General features: G+C 38.3%; 1 protein-coding gene across 1 annotated transcript in view; it reads left to right on the top strand.

Moving 5' to 3' along the window:
* LOC150100847 (voltage-dependent calcium channel type A subunit alpha-1-like) overlaps positions 1-13,806 on the top strand; it is a 1,659,894-nt gene that overhangs the window by 1,162,863 nt on the left and 483,225 nt on the right. The window contains exon 35 of the mRNA XM_090401918.1: positions 214-305. Coding sequence (XP_090258044.1) covers positions 214-305 — 92 coding nt within the window. The remainder of the gene's footprint in view (positions 1-213; positions 306-13,806) is intronic.

Consider the following 13,806-nt stretch of genomic DNA (forward strand, 5'->3'; position numbering starts at 1 on the left):
AGAAAATGCTATTTAAAATTGATATACATTATGTTGGGTCAGTGTTATAGTTCATGACATGTTCCCAAAGTTACTTATTAGAATAATAAAAGGTTTAGTGGATGAATTCATTTCCAAAATCACCTTACATGGGTAGTTAAAAGATATAGCTCTAGTGATACCGATAAAATTTCTGCAATTGGTTCAATAACAGCCTCTCCTCCATACATCCAGGTGTTTGGTAATATCGAACTGAACCCTGAAACATCCATTACCCGTCACAATAACTTCAGATCGTTCTTTCAAGGACTAATGCTGCTATTCAGGCAAGTTGAACATTGTTGTGTGCCTGTGACGTTTTTTGTGCCATGCCACCACATACACTAACACGCTATGCATGTTCTGTTAATGTGCCTTTACTCTTGTCACCTCATGATGCTAGGTGTTCATTTGTTGCATGTTTCCATTGTGTAACCACCTTCTAGCACCTGATTTTACAGGTTTTCAAATACTTAATATACAGGAAATCAAAGATAATAATAAGTTCTGTTAATAATTGCTTTATAAACTAATTGCATTAACTATGAATGCACCTTAACATAATTTAAATTACACAGTTTTGTGAGCACATTATATTTATACTGTTTTAATTCCTTACTTATAATTATTATAGAATTTTACGTTTAATATAAAATGATTCAATATACTCAAAACATGGATCTCAAATCTTTGAAATAAAATTTGATTTTTTGTTTATATTTATTAAATAATTATCTACTGCACAGTGTTTTTTATTTTTATTTTTTATATTGAATATGAAGTGCTGACACTTTTCAAAGTCACTGTCTATGCAAGTAGAATTGTCATTCTAATAGCACTGGAGTGTTTATTATTTTTTAGTCAAGAGGAGATCATGGCAAAGACAAAATTATGTATATGTACAAAGATTTATTTAAAAGATTCATATGCACAAAATGCTAAGATTTTCAGCATTCCATGTATATTGCAAAATAAAATAAAATATAAAATCCACATTGTATTAATTTTATTAATTTTACATAGTAAACTTTTTACTAACTAGTCTAAAAATTAAAGATGCCAAGAAATTATATTCTTGGTTTAATCCTTTATCCTAGTGTAAGTAAATTGTTTGTATTATGAGATACTAAGGCAATTGATGTCAAGTCATTAGCCTCTATATCCGAGTTGTAAAAATACTTCACTTGAAAACTTTGTTTGCTTACTCTTCGATAAAGGATTAAACCAAGATTATTATTTCTTGGCATCTTTAATTTATAGTATAACCAAATTAAAAAATTTTCAACATCTGACTAGTCTGTTTGTGCATATAAATCATGATAAGAATTTAAGCATTCCATATACATTGCGAACTAAAATAAAAAATACACAATACATTTATTATTTGCATGTTTGATAAATATTTTGAATCTAAAATGTGTGTTCAAAATAATTAAAATTTGTGTTACAGATACAGCAATCCCTCGATTAATGTGCTAAATGCATTCTTTAAAATGGGTGTATTAATTGAAAATGAACAAATTTCCTCAGATTTCATTTTCAACCCGTAATTTTATTTATAAAGAGTTTTTTTATGTGTGATGGTGTGAGCAACACACCATCACACATAAAAAACTCAGCCCACTTCGAAGCCAGTGTAGAAAACCTTACACTCCAACATAATGACATAATGGTCAGTTTTGATGTCGCCTCCTTATTCACAAATGTCCCCCTCAAAGAAACCTAATCCAAGCTAAATTTCCTCCCAATATATCAGCCCTATTTCAGTTCATAATGAACTCAGGCTATTTCGTTTGGCAGGAAAAATTCTACAAACAGATAGAAGGGGACAGCCATGGGTTCACCACTTTCCCCACCCTTGGCCAACTTCTTTATGGAGACTTTTGAAGAGAAGGCCTTAAACTCTGCCACACAAAAACCTACCATATGGCTTCACTATGTTCATGATGTGTTCAATATTTGGCCACATGGCTTGGATACACTCCTCTCCTTCTTAACACACTTAAACAACCAACACCCCAGAATCAAGTCACCCTGGAAAAAGAGGAAAGCAATAGCCTCCCCTTCCTAGACACACTAGTCACCCGCCAACCTGATGGAACCTTGGTTTTCTCAGTTTATAGAAAACCCACCCATACAGGCAGATACATTCACCAACAATTCCCCCCCCCCCACACACAACAATATGGAGTTATTAAGACACTATTCAACAGGGCTAAACTAATTTGTTCAAATGACAAAGCCCTAACCACTGAACTAAATCACATCCTTAACACTTTCTCAGCCAATGACTACCCCCCCCCCAAAAATCCAAAAAATACTAAAACCAGTAATCCCCCACCCCCTTCACAATTTAGATTACTCTAAATCCATCACCATTCGCTACATCCGAGGCACCTCAGAAAAATCAACAAAATCTTAAAAATACATGACTTGACCACTTGTTACAGACCATGTAGAAAATTGGCATCCCTTATCCACTGCACTAAAGACCAACCACTTCCCCTAACAGGCAGGACAGCAAATATCAGAATCTCAGAACACGACGACTACATGCGATTTCACAAGTGCAGCCACTCTGGGCTTGCAGACTATGCTCTGGATACTCGCCACAGAATAAGGTGATAGAAAGCCACAATAATACACCACAGCAAGTTCAAATATGAAAGACTATTCCTGGAATCAACCTCATCCCTTAGGAACATGCCAAACCTCAACAAATTTGGATGCATGAGACTGCCCCAAATTTGGGAAACATACATCAGGAGAACTTCAGCCCAAAGGTGAAGAACACCTAATATAGCCCACTAGGGGGCACCTTCAGGACTTTAGGACAACAGTAGCTTCCTCGCTTTGTTTCTCATTTGCTGTTATGTAGTATTGCATGCACGTGTCTTTTTCTTAAGTTCCCATAAAGATGGCAACGTGACGTTGCTGAAATATTGGAAATTATATATTAAAGTTTGATTTAATTTATATTCTAGTATATGCTGTCAATTCCTTAAGTAATTAATAATCATGTTTAACTAGCGTATAAGCCCTTCTACAAGAAAAACTGTTTATAAGCTCTTTTAAATTAAAATTATAAGCTATATCTGCCTCTGTCCATATAGTTGCTAGCCCAACCAATCTTTCTTGGGTCATTGCTGTTCGCAAATAATTTTTAATCAGTTTAAGCTTAGAAAAACTTCTTTCTGCACTTGCTATGCTAACAGGAATTGGCAGTGCAGCGATTGTGCCTACTGCACTATGGCTGAGCAAGTGCCCTTATTAAGCAGCACTGTGAGGCAGGCTGCCTCTATGCTACAACACCCTGTCAATGGTACTGTCTATTTCATTTCAAAAGACTAAAATCATTTGCACAATATGGAAGAATGTGCTTCCAAATGGCTTGCATATTGCTAGCAGTAATTTCATTCCAAAGATTTGATGAATATTTTCAATAGTATATTTAACATTAAAATTCTTCCAGAATTCTACTAATTTCATAGAATTCTCTCCAGATGCTACTTCTATTGCATATTTAAATGTTCTTAGGTAGTATGCCTTAAAGGTTGTGATAATCCCCTGGTCCACAGGTTGTATGAGAGAAGTTGTATTTGGTGGTAAAAATATTATTTGAATTTATATAAATCAAGTGGAGATTAACTCTTGCATTATTTCAAAGCCTAATGTAGAAAATATGAAAATTTCATTAAAAAAATTGACCACAGAGTTTATGGGAATACACTCACCAGCATTCATGAGTTTCCCTAGCATTGACCACTAAGCCATATCGACCAACCTTGCCAGCAAAGGTTGTCGATTGGTAGAGCCTCTGCTACTAATGGCTCAGCTAAGTAAGTTCGAGTGCGGTTAGTAGTTGGAAAGGGACCAATCGTTTGATGCTGTTGGCACACTCTCCCTCGATGAGTCTTTGGACTCCCTGGAGGTATAATAATAATAATAATAATAATAATAATAATAATATAAGTACTTGCCCAAACATCCATTTTGATAAGAATTCACTGGCCTGACAGCTGTTTCAAACTGGTTGGTACTCCTCAGAGACCAAGCAGAAACCTTAAGAAAGCAAAAACTCTCATTCAGTACTGAGGAACTTGAAATGTTGGAGAGGTGTATTTTTCGTAAGCAAACTCAGTCAGTGCATAAAGTATTTACTAAAATCAAGAGCCAAAAAGCTTCAATGTGGCGATGCAAATTTATATAAATCAAGTGGATATTAAATCCAGCATTATTTGTGGTCTGTGCTAGTACAATTCGTGAATGCCGGCTAGTGTATTCCCGTAAGCTCTCTGGTCAATTTTTCCCCAAAACTTTCATAGTTTCTACATTCGGCTTTGAAATAATGCTGGATTTAATATCCACTTGATTTTTATAAATTTTATAAATTATAAAATTGCTCTTATAGTTGATTCACTGATTTTGTGTTCTTGTCCTATCTTTGCTCTGGACTCGCCTTGTTCATTTTTTTTATTATTTCAAGTTTTTCTTCTAAAAATTGCTTTGCAAATCTTTTTTATACTTCCACTTTTTTGCTCACCAATTCTTTTACTCATGATTAAACGTTAGGAAAATACATTAAAATAAAAAAGTAAGGAAAGCAATTGCGAAGGAGGCATGACATATGATCAGCAAAATGCTATGTAATTATCAGATAACCTACTTTGGTGTTAAATTTGGAACATTGGGTACATGGAAATAGTGTAGCACTGTATGCCATTAAAAAATAATTTTTAAAAAATTTAAAATTATTTAAAATTAATTAAAAAACAGGAATTGAAGTAGCACGGTACAGTATTTTTCAGTCGGACAGGAAAGAAAAACGTGGTGGTGGAGTACTGCTTATGATAAGTGATGACTTATATCTTCTAAGAGTGGAGGCTTTGGAAGGCAGTGAAACTAATAGTTTTGAAAGCATATGGTGTGAAGTAGAAGTGGTCAAGACAGGATATTTAGTGAGGTGTTGCTACAAACCAGGGAGCAGGAGATGCTTAGGCAGTTGAGCTTGTCAAGTGCAAGAAGAATGATTGTTATGGAAATTTTAACTACAACAGTAAAAGCTGGGAAGAAGAAAATGCATGTTGTAATAAGGGGAAGGAATTTCTAGAATTCTTGATGGACATGTGTCTTAGGCAACATGTAATAGAGGGAACAAGAGGTTCAAGAGTTTTGGATTTGGTCATAGCATCAGAAGAGCTGATAATAAGTGAGATGACATCTCTCCCACCAGTTGGTGAGAGTGACCATGTGGTTTTGACTTGGAAGATGAATAGATATGCAGGAGTATCAAAGAGACAGGAACGTATGTGGAATTATAAGGCAGGTGATAATAATAGTCTTAGGTATCAACTAGGGGCAGTTCCATGGAGGGCAGAATTGGAAGGCTAGGATATCATTAGTGCATGTGATATTGTGAAGGAATATTTGTTAGCAGCAATAGTAAGCTGTATTCCACGAGTGAAGAAGCAGACACAATTTGGTGTAAAGTGGATGACAAGCAATATCAAACAGGAACTGCAGTTGAAAAAGAGATTATGGAAGAGATATAAGGAGAGGGGTGGAAGGTAGGTACACGAAGAATATAACACACAGGCCAGAAGAGAGGCCAAGTATGGTGAGGAAGGCAAATCTGGAATACGAGAAAAGATTGTCACTAAGATCCAAAGAAAATCCTAGAGAATTTTTTTAGCTATGTGGCCAGTAAAAGGAGAAATGATTGCAGAAGAATGACATTGCAGGATGAAAATGGGAATAGAGTGACTGATGCAGAGGGACATAGTGAAGTTGCTCAATGAACACTTTATCAGAGTATTTCGTCCTGGAGAAGGTTTGAATACTAGAGGGATAGGACAGGTTCAGGGTTTAGAGGTGCAAGAGGAGAGTGTGTTCCAAATACTAAGTACTCTGGATACCAGTAAAGCTGTGGGACTGGATGGTATTTCACCATGGGTTTTGAGAGAATGTGCTAAAGAACTCTGTTGACCTGGCTCTTCAATAAAAGTCTGGCTGCAGGAAAGGTACCCAAGGAATGGAAGGAAGGTGAGATAGTGCCGCTCCACAAGGGCAGTAGCAGACTGGAAATGTCTAATTATAGGCCAGTTAATGAGGGACTTTATATAGTGTTTGGCAGATGAGGGTAATGTTATCTGTAAAAATCAACATGGATTTGTTAAGGGGCACTTTTGCTTTAGTAATATAATATGATTGCCTTTTAATATAAAGTGACGAGAGCAGTTGATTAGGGAAAAGGCATATACTGCCTTACTTTTTTGAATTTTGCAAAGGCGTTTGACAGGGTGCCACATGATATGCTGATATTTAAGTTGCAGCACATATGGTCAAACGGATTCAGGATCGGATGTCTGATAGGTGTCAGAGAGTTGTGTATGGTGGGGCAATATCAAGGAAACAGAAGGTTACAAGTGGGATTCTACAGGGCTCAGGACTGGGAACTGTATTGTTCAACCTTTATATCAATGACATTGTCAAATGGATTGCAAATGGATATTCAGTTGTTTGCAGATGATGTGAAGCTGGGAAGGGTTATCATTAATAGTGCATATGTGGCAGCCCTGCAAGAGGATTTGAATAAACTAGACATATGGGCAAATGAAGGAAATCGGTTTAATATAGCAAAATGTAAAGTCTTGAAGTTTGGGATCCATCAATTGGAGGATGCATACTCGATTGGAGGAGCTATACTGGAGGAAGTAGGGGAAACAAGAGATCTGGGTTTGATGGTTGATAGAAACCTGAAATTTAGGGGACATATTGCAAAGGTGTTGAAGGTAACACAGAGTATTGCTACAATAATGAGAAGGATGCTGACCTGCAGAGATAATAGAGTTATCATTATTATTATTATTATTATTATTTGACACCTCCAGGGAGTCCAAAGACTTATCGAGGGAGGGCACCTGCTCTACAACTCTGTCTCAGCCACTCACTCCACCAACTGACCGCAACTACACCAACGCCAACCACCGCCACTAATATTTCCACAGACAACACAAACATCCATGCCCACGGTATGGTTCAAACCTGAAGCCTTTTGGCTGGAGAGCGGATGCGCTAACCACTCGGCCAGCCTGTCTGGCCGAGTGGTTAGCATATCCGCTCATTCCGTTGTATAAGATCCTGATCAGCCCTATTGTTCTCAGATTTGGTCCCTAGGATTTGAAGGGGATAAATTAACTGTGGATAGGGTACAAAGGCAGATAACAAAGATGGTTTCAGGACTGTACAATGTCAGTTACGAGGATTGACTGAGGGATTGTGGACTGCAGAGTTTGGTGGATAGAAGAAGGAGAGGTGATATTATCGAGACTTTTAAACTGTCGAGAGGCAGTTACAGGGTAGACATTGGGGTGTTCTTTTACTTGGTGGAATGGCAGGAAGCAGCGATGATAAGGGGCCATCCCTGGAAGTTACAAAAGGAAGCTGTGAGCAAGAGGTTGAGAAGTGGTTTCTTTGCATGGAGGGTGTTTGAACCATGGAATGCATTGCTTGAGAGAGTGGTTAGAACAAGAACAGTCAACGAGTTCAAGGAGTGGTATGATAAACTTTGTGTTTCCTAAGAATGACCTTTCATGATGAGTCTTTTGACTCCATGGAGGCCTGGATAATGATAATAATAACTTTGTAAAATATTTTAAATAGGTAACGAAATCATTTCATCCTGGTTAATTTTTTAAAATAGTTATTAGCCATAAAAATGTATAGATAGAAAATTTTTAAAATCTATAACATTTATTTTTAACATGAACATGGGCACACTAATCGAATTTTAGATGTACATTAGTTGCATTTTGGTATAGAAATAAATGACACGCTAACTGAAAATGCACTAATTGGAGACATTAATCAAGGGATTTCTGTATTATAAAACTTATAATGGCTTTTGAATTTTATTTCCAAGTTTCTATTATTTTTATTACTTCTTTTTTATTAAGAATAGATAATATTTTTAAATATGTATTCTGCTCTCAACGTGTAGAAATGAGTATGAATGCACAGAGAAATAGTCTCAGTTAAAAATTATGCAGAACACTTTTCTATAAAAAACACACATACTAACCACAGTAATGACTATTTAATTCATAAATATTTCATCCCAAGTATCTTGGGACATCATCAGTATAGTAGTTCAAACAGTACTAGGAATAACATACAGTTAGGGTGCATGATTACAATGAAATCTCAATATGCATGCAGTAACATGTTATAGAAGTAAATAATTAAATATAACTTAAAAAAATATATATATATACAGGGTGTTCGGGATAAATTTGACAGTTTCGTAAGGAAAAAGAAAATCTTCTTTGTATCTATTAAATTTAATGAATTGACAAAAAAACATTACAGGCAGAGTTAATTACAATACTATCAACAAGATTTACTCAAAATAACCACCATTAGCATCGATCACAGCTTCAATTCTGCTTCGGAACCTCGAACAAGCTGATGCTACAGTCTCCCTGGGAAGGGCCGCAAAAACTGTTTTAATTTTATCCATTAACTGGGCTTTTGTATTACTGGAAGTGCGATTGGTGTCTTTTTCAACTGCGCCCCATACAAAATAATCCATGGGGTTAAGGTCTGGGGAGTTTGGAGGCCAAACATTTGGACTGGTGAAGTCGTAGAAATTTTCAGACAACCATTTTTGACTTTTCCCAGAGGTGTGGCAAGGGGCCGAATCCTGCTGCCATACATACGGCCTACCATTGGCTACCCTTGTTATCCAGGGCTTGACTACAGTTAGCAACTCCACGAACAAAGCCCGAATTCCAATGCCAGGGTTCTTCAACACCTGTTCCTGCAGATTTGCGAGGAATTCTGCTGTACGAACGCAATCAGATCGTCTGCTAGGGATCTTTCTTCTTGCTACATCCTCGTAGTCACCATTGCAAGTCTCTAGTTCATGCCTGATTGTTTTTACTGTATTCAGGGAGCATTGGGCAGCAGTCGTAATATCCTTATTTTGATGGCAGGCACGAATCATCATGATACAAGTTATTCTCTTCCATGATTCAGGTGGGTTCCAGCTATCCATCCTTTCTGACATCTTGTATATGAATGAAGAAGGGTCCAAACTTTTAAATGAAGAGAAGTGTGTGTTAATACATGTAACTTACGGAAAAATATAATTAATTATAAATATGTCAAATTTATCCCGAACACCCTGTATATATAAAGATTATTTTACACAATTTTGTATGACACTTTCCTATACTTTAGGAATGGTAAGAATGTCGTTGCGGTTTAAATTTGGTCTGTGTAGTAGGGCTTCAGCACTTTCTTTATATAAACGTTCATATTTATATAAAGATCTGTGTAAACGTTTTGACTTCTCCCAATGGATCATCCTGTGGTTTGGATTTTCAACTCCGTGTTCTTTAACCGCACCCGCCCTTGATGCTACTGCATCAAGGGCGGGTGCGGTTAAAGAAGCGAGCCCAGCAGGTGGAGAGGATGTTGTGAGTGGGAACACTGAATGTTGGAAGCATGACTGGAAGGGGAAGAGAGGTGGCAGACATGATGAGGAAGAGGAAGTTGGACATTTTATGTGTGCAGGAGACAAGGTGGAAAGGGGGAAAGGCAAAGGAACTGGGAGATGGATATAAATTGTTCTACTCTGGAGCGAATAACAAGGGAAGAAATGGTGTAGGAATTGTGGTGTGTGGCAGAATGAAGGGTGAAGTACTGGACGTGGGTAGAAGGAACGACAGGATCATGCAAATGAAATTGGGTCTTGGAGAAGAGCGGGTGGTCGTATTATGTGTATATGCCCCACAAGTTGGTTGTACAGCAGAGGAAAAAGATGAGTTCTGGAACGTGTTAGATGAAGAAATGAGGGAATTGGAAGAAAATGAGATGGTCATTGTCGGAGGAGACTTGAACGGGCACATAGGAAGACAGAATAGAGACTGTGAAAGGGTGCATGGTGGCCACGGAGTGGGAATGATGAACCAGGAAGGAGAGAAGGTTGTGGACTTTGCAGTAGCGTTTGATCTGGCAATTGTGAACTCGTTTTTCTTCAAGAGGGAAGAACATTTGATAACATTTAGAAGTGGTAACAACAGCTCACAAATTGACTACATTTTGACTAGAAGAAAACATCTTAAGGTTGTGACAAATTGTAAGGTAATTCCAACAGATCAAGTAGCACAACAACACCGACTGCTGTGCGCAGACTTTAAATTAAGATCGAAGATAAGAACTTCTGGTTGCCATGGGATGAAGACAATTAAGTGGTTTTGCTTAAAAGAAGAGAGTGTGAGGAATTGTTTTAGGGAGAGAGTGTTAGAGAGGATTTTGGATGGACTGGAAAGTGTACAAGATTGGTGGAAACATAATTCAAAAGTAATCCTGAGCTGTGCAATCGAGGTGCTTGGTGAGACATCTGGAAAGATTAGAGAGCAGAAGGAGGGTTAGTGGTGGAATAATGATGTACAAGTGGCAGTGACAGCTAAGAGGAAGGCAAAGCAGAAGTGGGATGAGTCAAGAGTGGAAGAGGACAGAGAGGTGTACAAAGAGAGAAAGCAAGAAGCCAAGAGAGTTGTGGCACAGGCGAAGGCCATGGCATATCAAGATCTCTATGATCAATTAGAAACAAAGGAAGGACAGAGAAAAATTTACCAACTAGCGAAATGTAGAAATAAAGCAGCAAAGGACATCTTACATGTGAGGCAGATCAAAGATGCTGAAGGAAGAGTATTATGGAGGGATGTGGACATAAGAAACAGATGGAAAATATACTTTGAGGGACTTCTGAATGAGGAAAATGCAAGGACTCACAGAGGAGATGGGCAGCCTTCTGAGGGGATGGTGCAGAACATCAGTAGAATGGAAGTGACGGAGGCCATGAAGAGGATGAGGAATGGAAAAGCGGTGGGCCCCGACAGAATTCCAGTGGAGGCATGGAAGGCACTGGGGGAAGAGGGAATTGACCTGCTGTGGGACCTGTTCATGAAAGTTTGCCAACAGGAAAATATACCCGAGGAATGGAGGGAGAGTACTCTTGTTCCCATCTACAAGGGTAAAGGGGATGCACAAGACTGTAAAAATTACAGAGGAATAAAGTTGATGTCCCACACAATGCAGATCCTAGAAAGGGTTCCTGATGGTAGATTGAGGGAGGAGGTGGAGATTGCAAAGGAACAATTTGGCTTCATGCCTGGTAGATCAACAACAGATGCTATCTTTGGGTTACGACAGATGATAGAAAAATATTGAGAGAAACAAAGGGAGCTACATCTGGTATTTATTGATCTGGAGAAAGCATACGATAGAGTGCCAAGGCAAGAAGTCTGGAGGTGTCTGAGGGAGAAGAAGGTGCCGGAGAAATATGTCAGGTTGGTGCAGGAAATGTACAGAAATGTGAAGACAAGTGTTCTGACCTGTTTGGGACAGACAGAAAGTTTTAAAGTAACAGTTGGCTAGCATCAAGGGTCAGCATTAAGTCCGTTTCTGTTTAATATTGTGATGGAGGTGGTAACAGAGGAGGTGAGAGAAGATGCACCTTGGACAATGTTGTATGCAGATGACATCTTGCTGTGTGTAGATTCAAGAGAAGAAGCGGAAACTAAACTGGAAAGATGGAGAAAAGTACTGGAAGTGAGAGGTATGAGACTGAGCAGAAGTAAGACAGAGTATATGTGTTGCGCAGTGGGTGGTGGCCAGGAGACAGACCTGGAGCTGGAAGGAAATGTCATCAGGAAGGTGAGAGACTTTAGATACTTAGGTTCGACAGTGGAAGAAGATGGAGGAGGTGAGAAGGAAGTGGGATGCAGGATACAAGCAGGTTGGAGGAACTGGAGGGAGATGGCTGGAGTGTTATGTGATAAGAGGGTGCCGATCAATCTGAAAGGCAAAATTTATAGGACAGTAGTGAGGCCAGCTATGACATATGCTATAGAAACTGTGGCCCTGAGGAAAAATAACATCAGCAGGATGGAAGTAGCAGAGATGAGAATGCTTAGGTGGATGTGCGGTGTGACCAGAAAGGATCATCTGAGAAATGACTATGTCAGGGGAACAGTGAAAGTTACGAACTTAGGAGCGAAAATACAGGAGGCAAGGTTGAGATGGTTTGGTCATGTGATGAGGAGGGAGGACGAATATGTGGGAAGAAGGGTCATGCAGATGGATGTGCAAGGAAGACGGAAGCGTGGGCGGCCAAAGAAGAGATGGAGGGAGCTGGTAGAAGAGGACTTGAAGATGAAGAACTTGGATGTGGTGACAGCCCAAGACAGGAAGGTGTGGAGGAGACTCATAACAAACAGTGACCCCACTTAAGTGGGAGAAGCTGCAGAAGAAGAAGAAGAAGAAGAAGAAGTTGGGCTAGACCAGATTTCTGCGGTTTGAAAAGACGAATGTGGTATTGATGTTCCAAGATGCGTTTCTGAACAGATCTACCTGTCTGACCAAAGTAAGACAATTTGCAGGAGCATGGGATCTCATAAACGCCAGGTAACATCAGAGGTGAGAGTTTGTCCTTAGGAGAAGGTAACAAGTTATAGATTTGGTTGATAGGTTTGTAAGTAGTGGCAAAATTGTATTTCTTCATAATTTTTGAAAGACGTTCAGAGATGCTTTGACGTAAGGTATGGGTATCCTATGGACTCCTTCTTGTCTGGGTTGATGTATGGGAAGGTGACTGATGATTTTTTGAGTTGTTTTAAGATTATATCCATTTAGCATGGCTGTATTTTTGATTATTTCTAGTTCTTGGTTTAGAGAATCTTCAGAGGAGCAGAATTTGTTTGCTCTGGAAACTAGTGATTTAATGATACCAAATTTCTGAGATGGATGATGAGTGGAAGAATTGGGAATGTAGTGACCTGAAAATGTAGGCTTGCAATAGACAGACATGGTGCGAACCGTCTTCTTTTCTTTGAATGTGTAAATCCAGAAAGGAGATACCCTGTGGAGATTCTTTTTCTAGCATAAAGTTGATGCGAGAGTGAAGAAGGTTTATTTTATCTAGAAACAGTTGTAATTCCTGTTCGGGATGATCCCAGACTGCAAATACGTCATCGACATATCGTAACCAAATTTTTGGTTTGGGTTCAAAAGTGAATATTTTTTCTTCAAGGTGTTCTAGAAACAGGTTTGCTAAGTTTGGTGATAAAGGAGATCCCATTGCTGTTCCTTCTTCTTGCTTGTAAATTTGACCTTTCAAGGTGAAGTAACCGGATGTAATAACAAATTTGAATAATTCAACTATATCAGAAATAAATTTTTGAGTTAATAATTCTACTATTTCTTTCTGGGGAATGTTCGTGAAGAGGGAGACAATGTCGAAGCTAATTAACAAGTCAGTTTTTGACAGTTGAATGTCTTTTATTTTTGCATGAAACTCTGTGAAATTTTTGGTTGAAGAGGCTGAGTGACCTATGTGAGGATGGAGAAGGTTAGATAAGAATCTTGATAACTTGTAAGTTGGACTGCTAATAGAATCTACGACGGGTCTGGGAGGAACATTAATTTTGTGAAGCTTAGGTAAGCCATAGATTCTGGGAGATCTAGCATGGTATGTCTTGAGTGTTTTAATTATTTCTTCATCTAAGGAGGAAGTTTCATCAAGTAACTTCTTTAATTTCCTGAGTTGACTTTTTGTAGGATCATAATCCAGTTTGGCATAAGTATTACGATCTTGGAGTAAAAAATTCATTTTTCGGTCATATGAATTGGTATCAAGAACCACAGTGGTATTTCCTTTGTCAGCTCTGGTGATGATTGTATTTTTATTACGTTTTAAGGATGTAAGAGCTTTCAATTCTG

The sequence above is a fragment of the Typopeltis vanoorti genome, chromosome 12 (genome assembly GCF_054136105.1).
Source record: "Typopeltis vanoorti isolate ZY-2024b chromosome 12, IOZ_Tvanoo_1.0, whole genome shotgun sequence".
Taxonomy (NCBI): domain Eukaryota; kingdom Metazoa; phylum Arthropoda; class Arachnida; order Uropygi; family Thelyphonidae; genus Typopeltis; species Typopeltis vanoorti.